The following is a 22246-nucleotide window of genomic DNA, read 5'->3' on the forward strand; positions in this document are numbered from 1 at the left end:
AACATTGTTTCGATTACATTATTTTGGAATATACAGTCTCTCAGCTGCATAGCATTGTGATGATAGGTTAAAATAAAGCTACTTATGTGAAAGCATGATTAACGTAATATAAGAAGATATATATATATATATATATATATATATATATATATATATATATATATATATATATATATATATATATATATATATATATATATATATATATATATGCATAAATTGAAAACGTAAAAATAAAAACAAAACACAAATGATTCTGCGGTACACGTGTTTCAAGCTTTATAGTTGTTGCATCATTATTGGTATATAATTGATAGTATAAAGCTATCTTCAGCCGCAAATATATTCTTTCCCAAGAATTATATCACAAAGAAGAAATTAAAGGAGGGAGGAACATGAGAGATAAAAGGTGAGAGTCCACTTGTTATTGCCCATTGTAATAGACCTTGTAATATCTTTAAGTTGATATATTTACATAAAAGTTCATCGGTGCTCCGAAATCTGTTCATATATATATAGGGAGAATTCACAAAAAATCAACAGACGAAGACAGGTGGTGTAGAAAACAAACAGATGTATTAGTATAACGCTCGGGAATTGAAAAAGTCTTTAACGTTTCGAGCCTACGCTCTTCCACAGAAAGGAACACAAAGAAACAAGGAGAGAAAAAAATGTGTGTAGTGGTCAGCGATCTATCATGTTAATACAACGCTATGCACCTAAAAAAAATATAAAGCAATTTTAAGCTACGTTAAATTGCATGACTGTTGGATGACATTTTCAAGATTACACTGAGAAAGTATATGTTGAAGCTGGCAGCTTGAAAATGTCATCCAACGGTCATGCAATTTAACGTACCTTAAAATTATGTTTTCTTAGGTGCATAACGTTGTATTGACAGGGAAAAATATAGCTACGTTATATGAAAGCATGTTTAATATAATATAAGAAAAATTTAGTCTTTTGAAGAAAAACAATATCAAATGTGACTTTTGAACAAACAGACGCGCATACACTCACGCACAATCGCACACGCGACAACACACAAACAAACAACCACACACACACACACACACACACACACACACACACACACACACACACACACACACACGCATATATATATATTACAGTGGAAGTAAAGAAGGAAATATGAAATTGGCAGTTACAATATATTTACTGTGTTTGAAATGAAACAGGCTTTTCAGCCTTTTTGCATTTCAACCAAAAGTCATGCATTTAAACTTCTTTCAGGTTACATTGTTTCGGATAATACAGTCTCTTAGTTGTATCGTGTTGGCTTGACAGGTAAAAACAAAAGCTACGTTATATCGAATACATTTTAAAGTCTCAAAGACATTTTCTTGATTTTCATTTAAATGTTCGTTTCTGCTGTTTTACCTCCTGTTTCATTACCGGAGCTTGAACCTGGAAACATAATGCGAAAATTATATGAATATCAATTTTTAAAGACAATAATTCCTGGACCTTATTTTATATAAAAATTTATATAAAAAGATGAGCAGTTTAGTTCTACTTGGTTAAAGGTTTGCATGGTTGTATATATATATATATATATATATATATATATATATATATATATATAATAATAATAATAATATTAGGGACAAAATCCAAAATTACAGGTAAAAACTCAATTAAAATCAATTTATAAAAAATTAGAATTAAATTGAGCTTTGTAGATAAAATATATATAAAATATATAGTTTTAGGGAAAATAACCAAGTTTCAAGAACTCATCGATGAAAATCCACTATCACATATAGAAAAATTAATAATTAAAAGCACAATAAATGAGTATAATATAAAGTAAAGTAAATATCTTAAGATAAATATAATAATATAAATAATAATATTATATTTATCTTAAGATATTTATATACACATTTATACTGGAGAATATATACTTATATATATTGAAGATGATGACGATGATGATGATGATGACAGTGGAGTTGATATTTATGACGAAGTCTATCCTAAAAGTGATGATATTGATAGTAACATTATGATAATATTGGTTTTTGTGACTCTAGGAATAAAAGAGACCACATTACACTTACTTTTTATATTCTTGGGATCTTCCCTCAGCTTCCATGCTTTTCGTTCACGTAGAAACTGGCAAATGACATCCCTGGTATCTTTTTTGTATATACAGTAACACATGAAGATGAACATTCCTTGAAGGGTATTGAAGATGGCAAAGAGAAACTGAAACGCTTCAGCAGCTTCACCAAAAGCGAAGAATGCTAAGATCCAGGGGAATCCAAGAAGGACACACAATCCAACGACGCCAAAAACACGTACTTTCTTTGTTTTGTGTTCAAATTTTTTGTCATCCTGCATTGATTTAAGTTTCCACATAACGACAGAAAACATGGTAAAGTTGAAGAGAAGAATGATCACCACGGGAACCAGAAAAGCAGCATAGAAAGATGTACCGGATAACCAACAGCTACAAAGAAATACAAATCCAGTTGTTAGATTCCGACTTGATTAACGTTATGGGCCGGGAATTTTGAATTACGTTCTCCTTTCCTCCACTGTACAAGCCGTCCCTCATCAGAATTACTATTCTTTGGCTTAGAAAACTAAATTCTCCCATTCTGCTGTCAGTTTGGGTAGACATCTGCGAGGACAACGGTGAATAAGTCTGGCATGTCTACATAAAACTCGTTGAGTAGACCAGAATGCGATGTACACCTTGTGCAGTCTCGACAGTTATCGGCTTTTGGTAGTATTCCGCATAAGCCACCGAGAGACGTGGTAGGCCATCAAGTTAGGAACAATAGTTCACTGCCGTTTCCGTCTGTACGATTGCACCGAACAGTAGCTTGAAGTGTCGCCGGAAAGTTACCAACATCTGTCTAGATTCGAGCATGCTAATATTAGCATGGAAAAAAAACTTAATTTGCTATTGATGAAATATGGTCTATACTATGAAATAATTAAATTGAAAAATGTACGTCATTTTGTTTTATTTTTGTATATTACTTACATCCATATTTTTGAAAGCTGTGTGCCGAAAGATATTTAGTCTTATTAAATTAAATGCTGGAGCAGATGAGACACTCAGAAAGTAAATAAAACATTATCAGTGTGTAGCTACCAGGAATCAGAAGGTAGCTTCTTCATTATTCTGCAATAGTCATCTTGTAAATAAGAGTAGCAATACTAGTTTTGGAGACCAGATAACATCAGGGTAATAAAACACATAAGTACTTACACTTGTTCACTTCTGACATAATTGTTAGTGTTGTTAATTGACAAAGTAATTATGACAATGACAGCTGGAAGACCTGACAACGATAATTACAAAATGAATAAATATATGTAAATGTTAATGAAATTTTAAAATCATAAATATATCACATTTGAATCAATGTAGTTAGTTATGTTTTTCCCCAAAGAAATCAATATTTTATTTCGTAAAACGAACAGGTCACTCTAATATTTGCTCCTTTGGCTTCTAGAAATACTTACGACTAACATAGAACTTCGATTCTATCAACTATGTGTTTCAGTGAATAAGAAAGAAATTAAAAATATACTGGACGTTCTGGACAATGGTGTAAAGACTGAACTACATGGAAGACAACAAAAATTCACTCTCATTAACTTCTTTGCAAATTACCTGGTGCCTTAGGTGAAAGTGCAAAAGAGTAAGTGTTGTAGTTTTAGACATTAACACACCTGTGTGTTTAAAAGATGAACTCGTCGGACCGTTGATCGTTGATGACGGCAGAAGGATGTATGTAGTCATGCGTTTTTGAAGAGAGTAAATATATGATGGTTATACATAAAATGTCTTCAATTATATGTTTGCCTGACCAGCACTGACCGAGTGGAAAACAACATCGATCCGGGAGTGATGATTATACTTTGTATTTAATGTATCTGGGTTTATCAATCTGGATTTTACTGAGACAAATCGGTCATCTAGACTGGCTGTTTTTAAGCAATAGGAATTTAATTTCTAGCCTCAAAATTGTTTTTAAAGGTTGTAAGATTGATAATGATGGAGAGGATTGCGGACATAGAGCACCACCCTAGGTGCTCAACAGTCATGCTTGTCCATACGTTCTGTAACATTAGAAAAGAATAATGGAGGAAAGTAAACTGAACCCCTACTGGGTAACTCCCATTTAAATAATTCCGAAAGACATGATTTAAAATGTTTAGTTCGGCACTTTAGTGTTCAAAGCCCATGAAAGTTTATTCTTTCGCCATTTTTGATTCAATGAAATTAGTGAGTGAACCCTTTTCCCATCAACTAATTCTCAAGTACAAAACTTTAACACAGCGTGTGTGTGAAATAGATAGTTAGAGACAAAGAGAGAAAGAGAAAGAACATATGTGTGTGCGTGTGAGAGTGTGACGAAATGGGTGAGAAATTGGCAGAAAACTGTTATACATACCCAAGACCACAATTGAACACTTTTTGATAAAAGATGACTGATATGTATTGAACACAAGAACCACGCCTAGATAAACATGAATTGCTTCTACAGTCATCCACAGGAAAGATGTCAGAAGGAAGTAGTGTAACAAAGCAGCCACTGCCTACAAAAACAACAAAGTTAATGATATGTAACACAGACTCAAGGCATTGAATATATATTATTTTGCAGAGGTGTTAGGCCTTAATTGATATTTTATATTATTGACCACAGAGGGATAAATATTAAAACAGACCTTACTGAAATTTCAACAGAAAATTCAGAAAAAAGGTCATTCAATATAAAAGGGAATTTCGTTTCGTGTTTTTACCAATTCAGCATATTACCATTACCTACTACTACTACTACTACTACTACTACTACTACTACTACTACTACTACTAATAATAATAATAATAATAATAATAATAATAATAATAATAATAATAATAATAATAATAATAATGAGGAGGAAGAGGATGATAATAATAATAACGATAATAATAATATGGATGCTAAAACTTGTCTTAAAATATGAAAGCAAGAAAGCATCTTACTCAGTAACAAAACAGGCAAAGGAATATCTAAGTGAATTCCAATTGCAACAAATTCAAGAATTAGACGAACTAGAAACACCTGCAGAAAAAGCTAAGCGCTTGAAAACCCGTGCTAAAATTGCTGCCTTAGCTATTATGACTGGGAAATGGCATGGAAAACCTCTCAATGGCAAATACCCAAAGAGAGCGAATAATGCAGATATTGACAAAACCCTTACCCACCAATGGTTAATGGCCTCTGGCTTGAAATCAGAAACAGAGGGGTTTATCATAGCAGCCCAAGATCAATGCCTACCTACAAAGAACTACCAGGCCAACATATTAAAGAACGGCAGCTCCCCATTATGTCGTATATACCAACAACAAAATGAGACCATCGATCATGTTGTCTCCATGTGCAGTCTGCTTGCGCCTACAGAGTATCTCAACAGGCATGATAGAGCTGCACAATATATTCACTGGATAATATGCAAAAACCTGGACTTGCCCCATGATAAAAACTGGTGGGAACACAAACCACCCCCAGTACTTGAAAATGATCACATTGCACTCCTCTGGAACTTCACCATTCAAACTGACAGAAAGATAGACGCAAATAGGCCAGACATCATACTGAAAGACTTCAGAAAAAAATCATGCCTCCTCATTGATATGACTATCCCAATCGATATAAACGTATCTGTCAAGACCTACCAAAAACTGAGCAAATATAAAGATCTTGAAATAGAAATTAGCAAAATGTGGAATCTGAAGACGAAAACAATACCTATTGTCATAGGTGCCCTGGGAATGACAGCGAAACGGGCTGATTACTACCTAGATCAGATTCCAGGAAACTCCAAAATGGCTGAAGTTCAAAAGATAGTGCTCATGGGAACTGCCCATATCCTACGTAAAATACTGTCTATGTGATCTCAAATTTTAAAGCAAACACATAATTTTCTTATGGTTTCTTAAACATTCACTTGAACAAAACTGTACAAATCCAAATATATGGTACCCTAGGCATAACACCTACATGAACTTCTAACTTGTTGTCTCTTGAGGTCTCTGGGTGAGACTTGGATCCAACTTGTACAAATGCAAAACAAAAGTCAAACATAAAATAATAATAATAATAATAATAATAATAATAATAATAATAATAATAATAATAATAATAATAATAATAATAATAATAATAATAATAATAATAATAATAATAATAGGAATAGCAACAGAAAAAAGATGGTATAAACACACGCCAGAAAAGGTCACAGAAAACGAGAAAGCAACCATACTCTGGGATATGCCAATACACACAGATAGAGAAATTAAGGCAAATAGACCAGATATAGTTGTCAAAGATCATGAAGGAAAAAAATGCCTTCTAATTGATGTTTCAATACCAGCAGATGACAACGTTTCTCTAAAAGAAATGGAAAAACTTTCAAAATACAAAGACCTGGAAATAGAGATAACTCGAATGTGGAATCTAAAAACAGAAACAATTCCTATCATAGTAGGTGCCTTAGGTATAATAAAAAAAATATTCAGACAAATACATAACAAAAACACCAGGACTTACAAATATATATAACATACAGAAAATTGCACTACTGGGTACTGCACACATTCTACGCAAAACACTTTCAATACAGTAAACGTAAGAGCACCACAGCAAACCACAGCACATACCCAAGGCGCACAGAGCTGCGCTCGGTAGTGAAGTGAAAGCACGTTATAAAAATAAAACTACTGAATAATAATAATAATAATAATAATAATAATAATAATAATAATAATAATAATAATAATAATAATAATAAAATGTGGAATCTGAAGACGAAAACAATACCTATTGTCATAGGTGCCCTGGGAATGACAGCGAAACGAGCTGATTACTACCTAGCTCAGATACCAGGAAACCCCAAAATGGCTGAAGTTCAAAAGATAGTGCTCATGGGAACTGCCCATATCCTACGTAAAATACTGTCTATGTGATCTCAAATTTTAAAGCAAACACATAATTTTCTTATGGTTTCTTAAACATTCTCGAGAACAACACTATGTGCAAATCGAAATAAATGGTACCCTAGGCATAACACCTACATGAACTTCTAACTTGTTGTCTCCTGAGGTCTCTGGGTGAGACTTGGATCCAACTTGTACAAATGCAAAACAAAAGTCAAACATAAAATAATAATAATAATAATAATAATAATAATAATAATAATAATAATAATAATAATAATAATAATAATAATAATAATAATAATAATAATAATAATAATAATAATAATAAGGATTTTTAATTGCTGCACAAGACCAAAGCCTCCCCACCAGAAATTACCAAAAACACATAATGAAAAGAAATATAACAAGTAACTGTAGAATATGTGGAGATCGACAAGAAACAATAAATCATATTATCTCTGGCTGCCCAGTCCTGGCTAAGAAGGAATATATTCACAGACACGACAGAGCTGGGACCTATATACACTGGAAGCTATGCCAACATTATGGAATAGCAACAGAAAAAAGATGGTATAAACACACGCCAGAAAAGGTCACAGAAAACGAGAAAGCAACCATACTCTGGGATATGCCAATACACACAGATAGAGAAATTAAGGCAAATAGACCAGATATAGTTGTCAAAGATCATGAAGGAAAAAAATGCCTTCTAATTGATGTTTCAATACCAGCAGATGACAACGTTTCTCTAAAAGAAATGGAAAAACTTTCAAAATACAAAGACCTGGAAATAGAGATAACTCGAATGTGGAATCTAAAAACAGAAACAATTCCTATCATAGTAGGTGCCTTAGGTATAATAAAAAAATATTCAGACAAATACATAACAAAAACACCAGGACTTACAAATATATATAACATACAGAAAATTGCACTACTGGGTACTGCACACATTCTACGCAAAACACTTTCAATACAGTAAACATAAGCGCACCACAGCAAACCACAGCACATACCCAAGGCGCACAGAGCTGCGCTCGGTAGTGAAGTGAAAGCACGTTATAAAAATAAAACTACTGAATAATAATAATAATAATAATAATAATAATAATAATAATAATAATAATAATAATAATAATAATAATAACTATGACGATTTGAAGAGGGAAATATGAAGGTCGTGGTCAATGAAGAGAGTAGACGTCGGTTACGACAATGAAGGGGTTTTTTTCGTTTCGATTAACCCTTTTGATACCAACCCGCCTGGAACCGCTTCTTGCTTTGTAGCACAAATGTCTTGTTTTCAAAAAGTTTTCAATCAAAATCTTTGTTATATTTAAAATCAATTGAAAGAAACGAAGAACATCTCAAAAGAAATATGGTAACAAAAGAGTTAACGGATTAGGTGATCGTGAAATTAACGTGCAAGTGGCTGAGAACTCCACAAACACGTGTACCCTTATCGTAGCTGTCAAGAAAATTCAGCGTAATACAGAATGTGACAAAGCTGGCCCTATTAAAGTACAAGTGGCACTCATTTATTTCTAGCTGTGTAGATTCCAGTAGCGTGAATTAAAGTGTCTGGTCCAAGGTATCGAACTCAGGACCTTTGCGTCGATGGTGCGTCGAAAGCACTTAGCCACGTACTCACACTGGTCAAATGAAAGCATGCAAGTACGAACAATGGAAGCATTAAATATAATATTTATAGAATTATTAGAATAATTTGGAAACAGCTACAACATGGACTCTTACTGGATGAAATTTATTTAAGTTACTAGACTTTTTTCATAAATTTTATATAAAACAAAATATGCACTGGTTTAAATGAGTTTTCACTTACCTTACAAACAGCTGTTAGTTTTGTACTATACTCTTGGAACCCAGCAAGAAAGATTAAATAAGTGACAGCTAAAGAAATGCACAAATTTACTAAAATCTTGGAAGCCATTAATTTCCATAGATTTCTGCATTAATAAAAAAAGAAAGAATAATATTACATTTAATTAATATAAACCTAAAAGAATTTGCTCAATGCACCAAAAGTTAATTACAACTGTGTGTATCGGTGATGATCATTCGAAATATAAATTATATGTGAAATATGTATTTAGAATTTGTATATATACATGGTGTATAATAGCTGTGTATAATAGTCTGTATGAGATATAAAACATTATGTTTATTGTTTATTGTGCTGACTGGGTAGGTTTTGTTGTTTATGATAGTAGTTCATAAAAAGAAAATAGAAATTGAAATACTTACTTTGAATAAACATGAATTGTTACAGTCAGAATGAGACAGACAAATGATATTCCGCAGCCAATGTTAGAAATAATAGACAAGAGTTCTTTATTTTTTACATCTCCTTCATTCTGGTAAACATCCTGCAATAGAAACAAACGACAACGTATTAGCTCCTCTTTTTCTTATCTTATTCCTTTCTTATATACTAGTCGATACTTATATAAATTATGAGTGTTCATATAGGCGGGAGCCATCTTCTATTACATGATACTTAATTCCAATATGAAGCATCGCTATCTTTATAATGTATGTAAGCGACGTCTGCGTTCAGGTACAATATACCATCAGCGTTTAAATCTTGAGTTCAAATTCACTGAAGGTATATCTTATTATATGTTATCAGTACAACTAATTCAATGAAACCATCCGTTAACTGAGGACTGACGTATGACGTGCAATATAAGATGAATAGTTACCTAGATATATTAAAAGTATGAAATTGGAATTATTTTGGTAATAAAAACAATAGAAACGAAAACAGTAATAAAGACAATTGAGTTGAGTCAGTAATATTCCTGAAAACACTGACAATGAAAGCAACAACATCCGTGACTTGATTATTTAATCTGCGTCATTGTGATGTCAGGTGATAGTAGAACCAGTATGGAGTGAACTAACATATTGGGTGAGTTCAAGTCTTCGCTTTGGCTAAAATATGTATAATATATAGGGCTATGTTTTTGTCATATATGGTTAATAGAAGTGTTTTAAAAACTGATAAATATTGGATACATGTGCATTATTGACACAAAGTTTCAGGTAAATGTGAGGAGGGATCTTGTAAGAGAATCATGAAGCGACCAATGATTTTAAAATCTAAGCTGCAAACATTTCTATTGTGCTATGGAGATCTATTGTATATTAAATATCTATTAGTTAGAATAACATTCTGATAATTTCAACGCAATAGATATTAAATCCAGGAGAGATGACTGTTTCTGTCCTTCACATCCGTGTTGGAAGAAATCTTACGCATTTTATTGAGGATGGTGACTTGGTGCCCCTAACGGACCCCATCGTGAGTTTAAACTAATAAACAGCAGCCGCAGCAGCAAGAACAACAGTGACTTATTACATAATATCACTGTCATATATCTACTAAAATATCCACCAACATGAAGTTTAATAGTTATTGAAATTATTTACCCATAGGCACAATTGCCAATTTACGGGCAATTAACAACATGTCATAATGTTACCAACCATTAGTATAGCAAAACTTGTAAGATGTTAATAGAAACACAATACTTTCTTCCCAGGTACATAGTTGGATATGTCACAGCCTTTTGTCGACCAATGTTCAGAGGATTTATCCCAATAGACACATTGTGGATTGGTGGCATTCTGGAAAAAATTTAAATTCTGATATTTTAATCAAATAATTAAAATACATATAATGAATCTTTACTAAACTATGTTTATAAATGTTTAATTATTATTGACACTGTGAACGTATATATCTATGTATATTCTCCTAATTTATACTGCATCACCATAACAATGAAAGAAGCGATTAGTTCTAGAAATGTTTAATGAACAATTAAATGTCATGATGTTCACAGCTGTAATGTGTTTTATAATAGGTCTACAGGGTCAAGCATGGCATGAAGGTAAACAACAAGCACAAGATAAAGAACAGCAACAACAACAATAACAACGGTCAACGAAATCTCAAAGAAATTAACTAAATTCAAAATACACAGCGGCAATCAAGGAAAGCAATATACATATTAAACCAATATACTGGCGATACTAAAATACAACACAAATAACTGAAAACATGTCCATGACACACATTATAAAGATACAGTTATAATTGTCACTTGCAACAGCTAAAACAACAACAACTACTGCTACAACTACTACTGCTACAACTACTATTGCTACAACTACTACTGCTACAACTACTATTGCTACAACTACTACTTCTACTATTTGTAACGCCGTGGTTCATGTCTATTTCAGGTGGAATGAAGTATTACCTTGAAATGAAAAGAAACAGCAAGAACAACAACAGTTATAATAAATAGATAGTTATTACCGGAACTATTACATGGAATGATATTTTAATTGGTTCATCAAGATTGGTAACTGGTTCGTGAACGTTAAGAATATTTACAGCAATAATATGGCTGTTAATTTTAGGATTTGTTTTGGTACTGGACATTTTCATTACCTATAAAGAGAAATCGTTAAATGAATTAATTTGATTCATAGAAGTGTTTATCACTACCATGTTAAAGCATGAAACCAGCTTTGTTGTCCTTAGACATAATTGCTTCAGTCAGTACAACAACTCAGCACAATATATATTAGATGGAAATTCACAGCTGAGGGTTGTCCTTGCTTTAAGAAATGGATAATTTGGTTTTACATCCAAATTGTTAGCAATAACAGTTGCTGGTATGACTGTCTACTTAAGAAAGTCTCTTGGTTATCAACGTCTCCTGTGTTCAAAATCCTTAGATATTCACCTTGGGACAAGTGATTTCGACAACAGCTTCTGGTTGACAAGAATATTGTGAGAGGAATTTGGTGGCTGAAACTGTTGAAGGGCACGCTTGTGAATATATATATATATATATATATATATATATATATATATATATATATATATATATATATATATAAATATATATAATTATGTGTATTTCTTCTATCTTAATGAATAAAAATTCTTCGGATAGAATAAATGGGTTAATAGAAACCAATGTAGCAAAGAACACAAAATTCTCTAACGGTTTTTTTTCAAATGAATCAAGTCATAACCTTATCCCTCTATTGTTTTCATAATCGGTCATAATGTCTTACGTTTAAGATGGTTCCCATGCTTTCCCTGATGAGAAGGTTACAATTTTAATATCAAAGATCCCTATGGATCACACAGGTTGTAATCCTTTGAAACATATGTAGGAATAAAGTATGCAATGATAACATGCGTTTTCTCCATTCCTTAAATTTATATATATATATATATATATATGTGTGTGTGTGTGTGTGTGTGTGTGTGTGTGTGTGTGTGTGTGTGTGTGTGTGTGTGTGTGTGTGTGTGTGTGTGTGTATGTGTACAAGGTGAGAAAAAGTGAACGTACGGCGCTACATGTACGTATAATTCGATAAAATGGAAAAATAACAAAATGACGAACGGGGAAAACAAGCACGAGTCCTTCGTGGCCTTCTTTCCTCAGTCAAGTTTCCAGATTATCCTTGGCAATTTCACTGAAGAAAGAAGACCACGAAGGACCAGTCCTTGTTTTTTTCTGTCCGTCTTTTTGTTATTTTTCCTGTCCATCCTCATATCGTCTATCTGCCCGGATTTTTATTGTCGTCTGTTGCGTTCTTGCATATAAATGTACCGTGCACACAGGGGAGGGGTCCTTATGTTTACATTGGGCAGACGGCTGATTCATTTAAGAATCGTTATCGTAACCATATTGCCAGCTTTAAAACAATCAATAAGAGACATCCAACATCTTTGGCAGATTTTATATGGCGCCTGAAGGAGAGTAAAATGAAGCACAACATTGATTGGTCTATAGTTATACATGCAAAACCATACAATATAATTTCCAGGAGATGCCGTCTCTGCTCCGAGGAATCTCTCTGTATTCTATGGATAATTAATAGAGAAGATAATTAATAGAGAAGATAATTAATAGAATTTCTGAACGACCCTCGAGTTGCCTACATGCATATAAATGCACTTTCGCACAATGCAGTGAGAATGAGTCTTTCAGTAACCGTTAACTTAATTTAATTTACTTTAAGGTATGGATGACTTAAGTTTACTTTTAACCTCCCCATTCTTATAAACACCAAGTAAATAGCTAACTCACTTTGTGATCATGAGCGCACCAAACCTCACGTGTGGATATGCTCACATTTTTGCTGCAGCTTGTATGAGCGTCTGTACTCGTGCCGTGCAGCTTGCCCGAGGGTGTTTATACATCCATATCTGTTAATGGTTATATACATATAAACATTGGTAATTGTATTAGTATTGTTTCTTCCATTATCAAAAATGTATGAATGAATTCAAACAACTTTTAGTTAACCAGAAAAAAGAAATATTTCTATTCTTGTATCCTACCCTATATAGCTTATCGTCACGCAAACTGATCATGGAAATCCTTAAAAAGTTTGACCGTTCTTCGTCTTTCAGATGTCTTAATAAACTCTTTGGTAAAGAAATGAAGTCCATCATATCATCGACTTGTGAATTGTGTATCTGGTGGAGGAAAATGGAAAAAAAAAATTAAATTGATACTTAAAAGAAAAACACTTCTACGACTGAATTTTGTTGACGTCATAAAGATTTTTATAATCTTATGACAGAACATGAAGTGAAGTAATTATTTCTTGGAATAGTGGATTTCAAAGCACATAGATAAAGATTTGAAAACTCCTTTGGAAGGGAGTATCCTCACAAGTAGCGTTTGATTTTCCTATTCAAAAATATTTTTAAGTCAATATTTTCCTGTTATTATTTAGAGTATTATGTGCTTCGAGATCCACTGCAAAAAAGGAATTATTACTATTACGCCTGTTATTGTTTTAGTAACTTCTACTTTTCCACAAAAACATTACTACAACATTACAGTTAACATAACAATTACTTTGCGGTGCGAGCCTTTGTATATGTTCGGGCGCATGGGAATGAAACTCTGAAAAGGAAGAAAGCGAATCCCCAGAAGAGATGCACACACGCACAAACACCAACACAAGCATATACAAAGAATTCATACACACTCGGGCACACGCACAACACACGCGCACGCTCACACAGGAGGCAGATCATTTATTTATATAGATTGTTGTTGTTGTTGTTGGCACTCCGTCGCTTACGACGTCGAGGGTTCCAGTTGATCCGATCAACGGAACAGCCTGCTCGTGAAATTAACGCGCAAGTGGCTGAGCACTCCACAGACACGTGTACCCTTAACGTAGTTCTCGGGGATATTCAGCGTGACACAGAGTGTGACAAGGCTGACCCTTTGAATTACAGGCACAACAGAAACAGGAAGAAAGAGTGAGAGAAAGTTGTGGTGGAAGAGTACAGCAGGGTTCGCCACCATCCCCTACCGGAGCCTCGTGGAGCTTTTAGGTGTTTTCACTCAATAAACACTCACAACGCCCGGTCTGGGAATCGAAACCGCGATCCTATGATCGCGAGTCCGCTGCCCTAACCACTGGGCCATTGCGCCTCTACGTTTATATAGATACGTTTCCGCTTTTAGGAACAGTTCAAGACCCAAAACTTCACAGTAAAATAGTGATAAAGATGTATGTAAACTATTATTGACTGGATGGTTACATATTTATTTGTGGTTTATATTTGTTCATGTAGTTTCCCTGTGTCAATTTAAGACGGTGAGATGACAATCTTCAATCTTTACCTTCCATGATCAAATTTCACCGATGTCAACTTTGCCTTTCATTCTTTCTGGCTCAGGGAAATGTATCACTGAAGTCCTGGGGTCAAATGTAATTGACACTACCCACTCAACAAAATTCAGACAGTGTCCTTGTAGTAGGAAAGATTACTATGGTAGCGTTATTGCAAAGTTATATAATTTGTGTGCTGCGTATATTATTATATTTTGTATTTCAATTGCAATCTCTATCGAGCTTTGTAACATAACTACTTTATGTGACTATAAAAACATTATATTTCATCCTAATATATTTTATTAACTTGGCTGTTTAAAAGAAACAGTTAATAAGAGAGTAGTCAAGAGAAAGTATTGTACCTCACTCCTTGGTTCCGTTTCATTGATTCCAAATGAAACAGCATAGACCAGACCATTTAAAGTGTCCCGCTCCACTTTGGCAGCACCAATAGCAAGATTAGAATATGGAGCTGTGACTTGCTGCTCTTCCAGTGGAACATTTTCTGCGATTGTTTCTATAACGTCCAGCATTCTGCGGAAAGATGAAGAAATCAAGTTTCAATTGAGAGCATGTTTTCATTACCTAATTAGCTACAGGTGTAATTACACTAATTATATTGATTAAAAATTTTTTTCACATGACTATTGTTAATGTTGCTTCTGTCGTTGTTACTGTTATTGCTAATACTGATTCCACAACATCACCACCGCCACCGCAACAATAACCACCACTACCAACACCATCACCACCACCACCAACAACAACAACAACAGCAAGAATAACGAGTACTACTACTACAATATTACTCCTACTACTACCACAGCTGCTACTGCCGCCACCGCTGCACCCACCACTGCTGCTGCCGCTGCCGCCACCGCTGCAGTTGCTACTGCTACTGCTGCTACTGCACTAACAACAAATGTGATCTTAATTTTACTTGTTGACACTTCTGTCAGACTGTTCTGCCACAGTCAAAATCTCCTCCGTTATGTTTATCATATTGTTGATACTAGGAAGAACATTGTTCAGTGTTATATTGACGGACACATTTGATGTCAATGGCACCATTTTCTCAAGTGTGTCTACAGCCAAGTCAATATCTTCTTCTCTGAAATACGCTGATTGCTGTGAAATATTCAGGAGCTTTGCTGAAAACTCCTCAACATTCCCTACAATGGAATATTTGAAATAAAATTTAAGGTAATTTACATCCGCTTTGAGACGAAATATTAGATGCTAATTAAACACAACAGAACAATTAATGAATCATTGGAGTTGATTAACAACTCCAACTTAATGTAGTGCAGAAATTGCTAAATATGTTCAGTTCATCAGTTGTATACTTATTGTTATACATCCTTACTGTCTCCTACTTTGTAGTATTAAATGGAATCGTTTATAGTTCGAGTATGACATACTTGAATGTGGGAGTCATTGATATCCAATGAGCTGTAATACATCAGCCTTCATAAAGAGTAGTTACTCTGGACGAAATTATTCTTTCAATGACAAAATAAAAAACGGGTCGTAGTTCTAATACTTAATATTGTTCAGTCTTCCTCAAGGCCATATGAAAAAATCTCAGCATTTCAGGCTCATGGAAATATTTTAAATTTTATGGTGTTACAGCAAAAGATGAAAGGGATAAATTGCTCATATTCTATGGTACGCAACTATGTAGACTGCATCATTGAACATTTACATATTTTACAACCATCAACATAACGTAATGTATTTACAAAGATTTGAACCGACATTATCTCTATCAATTTCTGGTTGGGACGTCGTAATTCGTTACGCAACCATAATATGCAACCAAGAACATGAAGAACTTTATAAGTCAATGGTGAGTTCTATCGTGTTAGCAGTGCTATTAAATAACATTCTAAAGTTATTTCTACTGAAACTGAAATTAGATTTTTCGTATACGAAATGTCGTAATAAATCATTACTGGTTCAACTTTCTATAAAAAAAAACCTGTAGAGATAACTTTAAAAAGTGATTATCTCTATTGTTTTCTACTTCTTCATTTCCGTGGCCATTCTACAAAAAGTCATTAAAAATGTTAACGATATACTAATAAATTCAAATCTAAGTATTAACTTCTGTCATAACCTTTCCGTAACGGATTCTAATTGATCCACCATTGGAGAACATGAACACATGATCTGAGAGCTCAAAAGGAAAATTACGACGTATTACTACTTGGTAGATAACTTTAATCGTAAACATATACACATACACACATACAGTTGATCGTAATGAACACTCATACAAAGACATACACATTCATCTTGCTCCTGAAACTATTAATAAATCTACTATAAGAGTATTTCGAAACCGTCTTTTACTCACCCTTATCAATGTCTTCACTTGTGATGTTCTTTAGTTGTCGAGTTATCCACTCGGTATTGAAACACTGAGACATGTTTGGCTTTAGCCAGATACCGGTAAATGGCGAACACTTTCGTAATGTCATATATTGACTTGTTGTCATTTCTTGTATGCTACCGTTCTGGAAGAACTGAAAAATTTTTATCAAATATGTCTCATCGTTTTATTTCATCAATCACACTGGAATGCAAGAATTACGTTGATCTGGTTGTAAATTGTTCTTATAATCTAGTTGATGTAGTTAGACCAAGGTAAAAATTATGTCACATTCTATATAAAATGGAAGACACCAGTGTTAAATGATTTGAACTGACGGACATTAATTCTATAATCTTAATCTTTGTAGGCGTTTTATTTAGTATACTGTGTAACATTCTCTCACAAAGAGATTAAAGTGAAAACTTCAAAATTTGTGAAGAGAGAAACCAATACAAACGAACCAGTGTCTTGTTGCTATGTTTGCATGGCATCGAATCGTCGCATTAGTTCCTACTTTTGTCATTGGCCAATTGAATGTACCATTGTAAGTTGATGTGTCTTCATTACAAAACACTGAAAAAGATACAAAACGAAGATATGAGATATACATGAGAGAAGACTTTAGTGTAATTTATATAATAAAAATACAGGGATATTTGTAAAGGTAAGTGATTAAGTAATTGTATTTTAATCAAATTAGTAGTAGTAGTAGTAGTAGTAGTAGTAGTAGTAGTAGTAGTAGTAGTAGTAGTAGTAGTAGTAGTAGTAGTAGTATCATTATAACTTCGGTGATGAAGAAAAACAAAAGCGATTAGATATCCACGTTCCAGTCTGCCTGAATGTATAAAGAATGGGTACGTTACATTCGAAATTGTCTTTAAAAGAAATATAACTAAGAACGATTAGAGCCATGAATTGGGACAGCAAAAGTGAAGAGAGTTATAATAAATGGATTCTAAATATATTTACAAATTTAATCACTGATTTGTTGAATTAATCGCCCTTTCAATATAAAGAAACAGGTAAAAAGAAAAAAAGCGCATCTGACACAAGCTGCTTCAAAATCCAAATCAAAATGGGAGATAACTAAAGTAACCTGTTGACAGTGAATTTTCAGAATTGTTAGGACGTCAGGAAAATGTTTCGACACACTGAGCTCTAGGTTCAAACTCTGCTGAGGTTAACTTTGTCTTTGCTCCTTTCCAGGTCGATAAAAAAAAACAATATCAGTCCAGGCACTTTTAGTTCTGTGTTCAAATCCCATTCCGGTGTGGTAGAATTAATCCATCATCCGGCTTAACAAAGCTTATCTGACAGCTTCAGTGCCACTAATGAAAAAGAACATTCTGATATAAGTATTTGATCTAGATCTCTAGTTTGGTGACACCTACTTTCCTATCTCTCACCCTCTACGAAGAACCTGTAAAAGGATCATGGAATTGTCACGAATTAATATGTCATTAAGTATAAGAGGGTTGGGATCTTCTGGAGACATTTGTGATTATGTGTGTCTGCCTTAAGAGTCGTCATAAGAAGAGCATTGCTTAATAGTCGTCATCAGAACAGCATTCAGTAATATATAAGACTTAGACGTGTGTATGTTTGTCTGTGTGTCATGTTTCAATGGTAACACCTATTTATGACAGCGAATATGACGCCGACAATGATGAAAAGGATGATAATGAGTGATAGCGATAAAAATGTAAAGAAATTATAATGGGTGATAACGATAGAAATGTTAAGAAACTCACTACTTACTTTCACCTTTTGATGTCACCTTAACTTGGTTTATTCTCAAGTTACGCAATGTTTGGGGGGTATTCAAAATTTTGTAAAGGTTTTGCGAAACTTGATCTTTAGTACTTCCAATAAGGGTTGTACAGTAAATAGTAAACACCACTGTACTTTTCTCCAACCTGAAACACGATTTTAAAAAAAGAAGTTAAAAAAAAATTAGTTTCAGCAACGACAACCAGAATGCTTTCGTACACGTCAGTCTAACTGGTTTTAAAGATGTTGATCTTATCCTCATAAGAGAAATCTAAATTTCATCGTTATGTAATACGGTCAGCTGATTTGATTTATCCATAATGGACGCCAATGTACCAAGACTAATGGTAATAATAGCCACCACGCTAAAAGTAAAGGAATTAACAATACTTACCAGGGAAATCATTCTTGTTGCATAAGTTGTCGCTGCAACAAGCAACAAAAGAAGCGCCATTGGACCATTTTCTACACGTAAGGGAATTGTTTCTCACAGCTTCACGGCAGTGCAAGTATGTGCTGCAGGACCTTTTAAACTTCAATGTACCGCCATTCACTGATAGCCTATATTGGCAGAGAGGCTGTAACAATGAATATAAAAGTCATATAGTACTACTAAACAAACAGCGACAATAGCAACGCAGGATTTTTAGCATGTAAAAGTCAAATCATTACTATAAATCTATAATTTGTCTGTTTTGTATACTTCTTTGAAAAAAAGATCCCACACTCTCCTTATCCTCTGGCCTAGCACATTACTCTTTCTGAGACGATCTGGATAGGCCACTCTTGTTGTCCTATATTCACACTGGCGCAGTTGAAAACTTTTAAGCAGGATTTTGACGTTTTTGTAACCTCTTCATTGTAATTCATTGTAATTGCGTTACTATTGCGTCTAAATGCAGTTCCAAATTCCGCTGGTAAATATCGTAACGTCCCTAAAAAAGTTGCCAGACATCAGGAGAAATCGAGACGTCCTTTTTTTCTGTTGCAGCATATACAGCCACTCGGCACCCTCGCTGTGCGGTGGTTGTGCTTTCAGATCGTTGTGCAGCATCCAGGGAGCACTGATTTACCGTCAGGATTCAAAAGGATTGCTTATACTATGAAATTTAAGGATTTCCTGTAAACACTGCAACCCTATCGCCCAAACATAGCATTTTACGAGATAAGAATATATTAGCCATCAACAATGAACGTGAGTGCGAGCGGTCCAGAGGTCCTGGTCCCGCTAGTAGCTACTGCATCTATGTAGAGTGATTTGCTTCCAAGCTGATTCCTGGTCACGTACATTCATACACCCAACTGAAAGCGATGTTTGTCTGAGACAAAGAGAGAAAAAGGTAAGTCTGAAGCTTGTGGTTTCGATTTCCGGACCGGTTGATACTTTGTGAATTAAACACGACACTTCCTTATATATTGTTCCAGTCTACTCTGTTGAAAAAGAGTATCAGCTTTGAGTTGATCGTCCCTCTCTCTCTCTCTCCCCTTCAATTGTCATATCCTTGGCACCCAACTGAATCGTGAATGGGAAGACCGAGAGGGTGTTTATGTCTGCTTGTGACTACATAGGCACCGAAAACAATTAGCAAAAACATGGTTCAAGCTACCTGGTCATACTGAGTTGCTATTGACCGTTATATTTTATATGGATATATTTTGATAAAAAGGAAGAAAGTAACATTTCATTTTACCATTAGTCCTGGACAACTTGTCATTTCTGAATTATCGCACATCATCCCTGAACATGTTTGACACTCTCATGCAATTCGAAGCAGACTTTACAATGACTAAACACAATACTTGGAAATAATCATTTTGACTTATTAAAATGTAAAGTAACATATCATTATTTATTGTCAACTGCATTAAACTATTGTAAATTTGATAATCTTTCTTTATGGTATTAGATTTACAAAGTGTTAAACTTTTCTAAGAAATAAAGAGTATTATTGTACATACATATTCTTTATGCTGGGAAGGTATAAGAAAGCGCCATCATTTTTTCGTAAACGGTTGTAGCTCAAATTTCTGAAAGAATCAAAGATAAGTTAAAATACGTGAAAGTCAAATAAACCTGTTTTATAGTGTAATATAATTTCTACATTTTTCTTTAGAGAATACTGACAAACTATATGTTCATGTTCACTGTTTAGTTGCTTATTTCTCTGTATGGTTCTCCTGACGTTGTAGTTTGAACAGGAATAGGTTCGATCAATTTAGCTTTAACATGCAACGTAAATAGAAAATCGTCTGTGATACCGCAAAACAAAAAGATTGAAGAACTAGCAAACCTACCCATCTACGATGGGAAATGAAAGGATGGTGGAAAATAATAACAACTTTAAGTATAAATGTATTTATACTGAAATATGGTACGGGAAATGTAATAAAATATAGATAACTGTTGGTTTTCATTATACTTATGTTCAACTTTACATAGTACATATTCATGATATTACGTTTACAGAACTTCTTTGTAAACGATATTTTGTGCTTAATCAAGACTAATTTTCAAATTAGCTGAGTCCGTGGCTCTGCTCACAGCGATATACAGCTGGCTGTGTGTAAACATCTGAGTGAACAGAAGCACACCAACACGATTCAAAGTCTGGCCCTGAGACTTGTTAGCTGTGAATGAAAAGGCTAGTTTGATGGGAAACTGCCTGCGTCGTATTGGAGGGGATACTGGTTGCTGGAGGTTACCAGTGGTATCCGATGCATGCACAGGCGCTTACCACTGTGAGGGCCAATCGTTATCACTGCCTCGATGACGTGAGAATTGAGGTCCGTGGCGGTGTAATTTGTTCCGTTGCAATGTCCAATGGTAGGGTCAAAATTTCGTAGGAGCATTATAGGACAGTACTTTCTTAGTGAGATCCTATGTATAGATAGTCCCGATGGATTCAAGTTGTTAAGAAGATCCCGTGGATACTAGTGATAATTTCCATCGACTATAGTGTCAGAACTTAGATATCGTCGACTTTCTCCAGGGAAGTTGTTAATCATGTGGTCATTAACATTATTTCACATTTCACATTCGCAAAACATTTTCCTTTGATGAGTTTATTCATTCGGAGTAAGAGAAAAGTTATAAGGAGCAACATCGAGTGAATTGTGAGGGTGGATAAGCGGGATCATGCCATTTTTGGTCAACAACTCTCTCACACACAAGACTGTGTGTGCAGGTGCATTGTCGTGATGAAACCACCATTCTCTACGTTTTCACAAGTTGGAGCGTGTTTGTCTCACCGCAATTGACACTGAAATTCCGAATAAAATCTCTAGTTAACAGTTTGACGAGGAGGAACAAATACTGTGTGGACAACTCCTTTCGCATTGACGAAACAAATCAGCATCGTCTTGAACTTAGACTTCAATTGACGTGCTTTTGGTGAGCGCGGTGACATTGAATGCTTCCCTTGACTTCATTG

At 34.3% G+C, this 22246-nt stretch overlaps 1 protein-coding gene and 1 long non-coding RNA gene across 3 annotated transcripts; both read right to left on the reverse strand.

Moving 5' to 3' along the window:
* Positions 1-198: 198 nt before the first annotated feature.
* Positions 199-17618, reverse strand: LOC106877980 (adhesion G protein-coupled receptor G2). 2 transcript variants are annotated; one of them, XM_014927055.3, is made up of 8 exons: positions 17507-17618; positions 17028-17196; positions 15609-15840; positions 15031-15202; positions 13371-13508; positions 11322-11456; positions 10484-10624; positions 9239-9360 (listed from the first exon to the last, which is right to left on the reverse strand). In XM_014927055.3, exons 1-7 carry the CDS (start codon positions 17534-17536, stop codon positions 10511-10513), a joined length of 990 nt encoding a protein of 329 aa, XP_014782541.2. In that variant the 5' UTR covers positions 17537-17618; the 3' UTR covers positions 9239-9360; positions 10484-10510. The 2 variants fall into 2 exon arrangements, with proteins under 2 accessions (XP_089201101.1, XP_014782541.2); XM_089344975.1 differs by lacking the exons at positions 11322-11456; positions 13371-13508; positions 15031-15202; ... (1 more) ...; positions 17028-17196; positions 17507-17618 and adding exons at positions 199-1428; positions 2085-2476; positions 3248-3320; positions 4440-4584; positions 8817-8940 and having other exon boundaries at positions 10484-10619.
* Positions 17619-18811: 1193 nt separating this feature from the next.
* LOC149130407 (uncharacterized) lies at positions 18812-20843 on the reverse strand. The gene is made up of 3 exons (XR_016238928.1): positions 20775-20843; positions 19210-19393; positions 18812-18961 (listed from the first exon to the last, which is right to left on the reverse strand). It is a non-coding gene; the product is annotated as an uncharacterized LOC149130407 (long non-coding RNA).
* Between the last annotated feature and the right edge of the window lie 1403 nt (positions 20844-22246).

The sequence above is a fragment of the Octopus bimaculoides genome, chromosome 29 (genome assembly GCF_046866305.1).
Source record: "Octopus bimaculoides isolate indiv1 chromosome 29, ASM4686630v1, whole genome shotgun sequence".
Taxonomy (NCBI): Eukaryota; Metazoa; Mollusca; class Cephalopoda; order Octopoda; family Octopodidae; genus Octopus; species Octopus bimaculoides.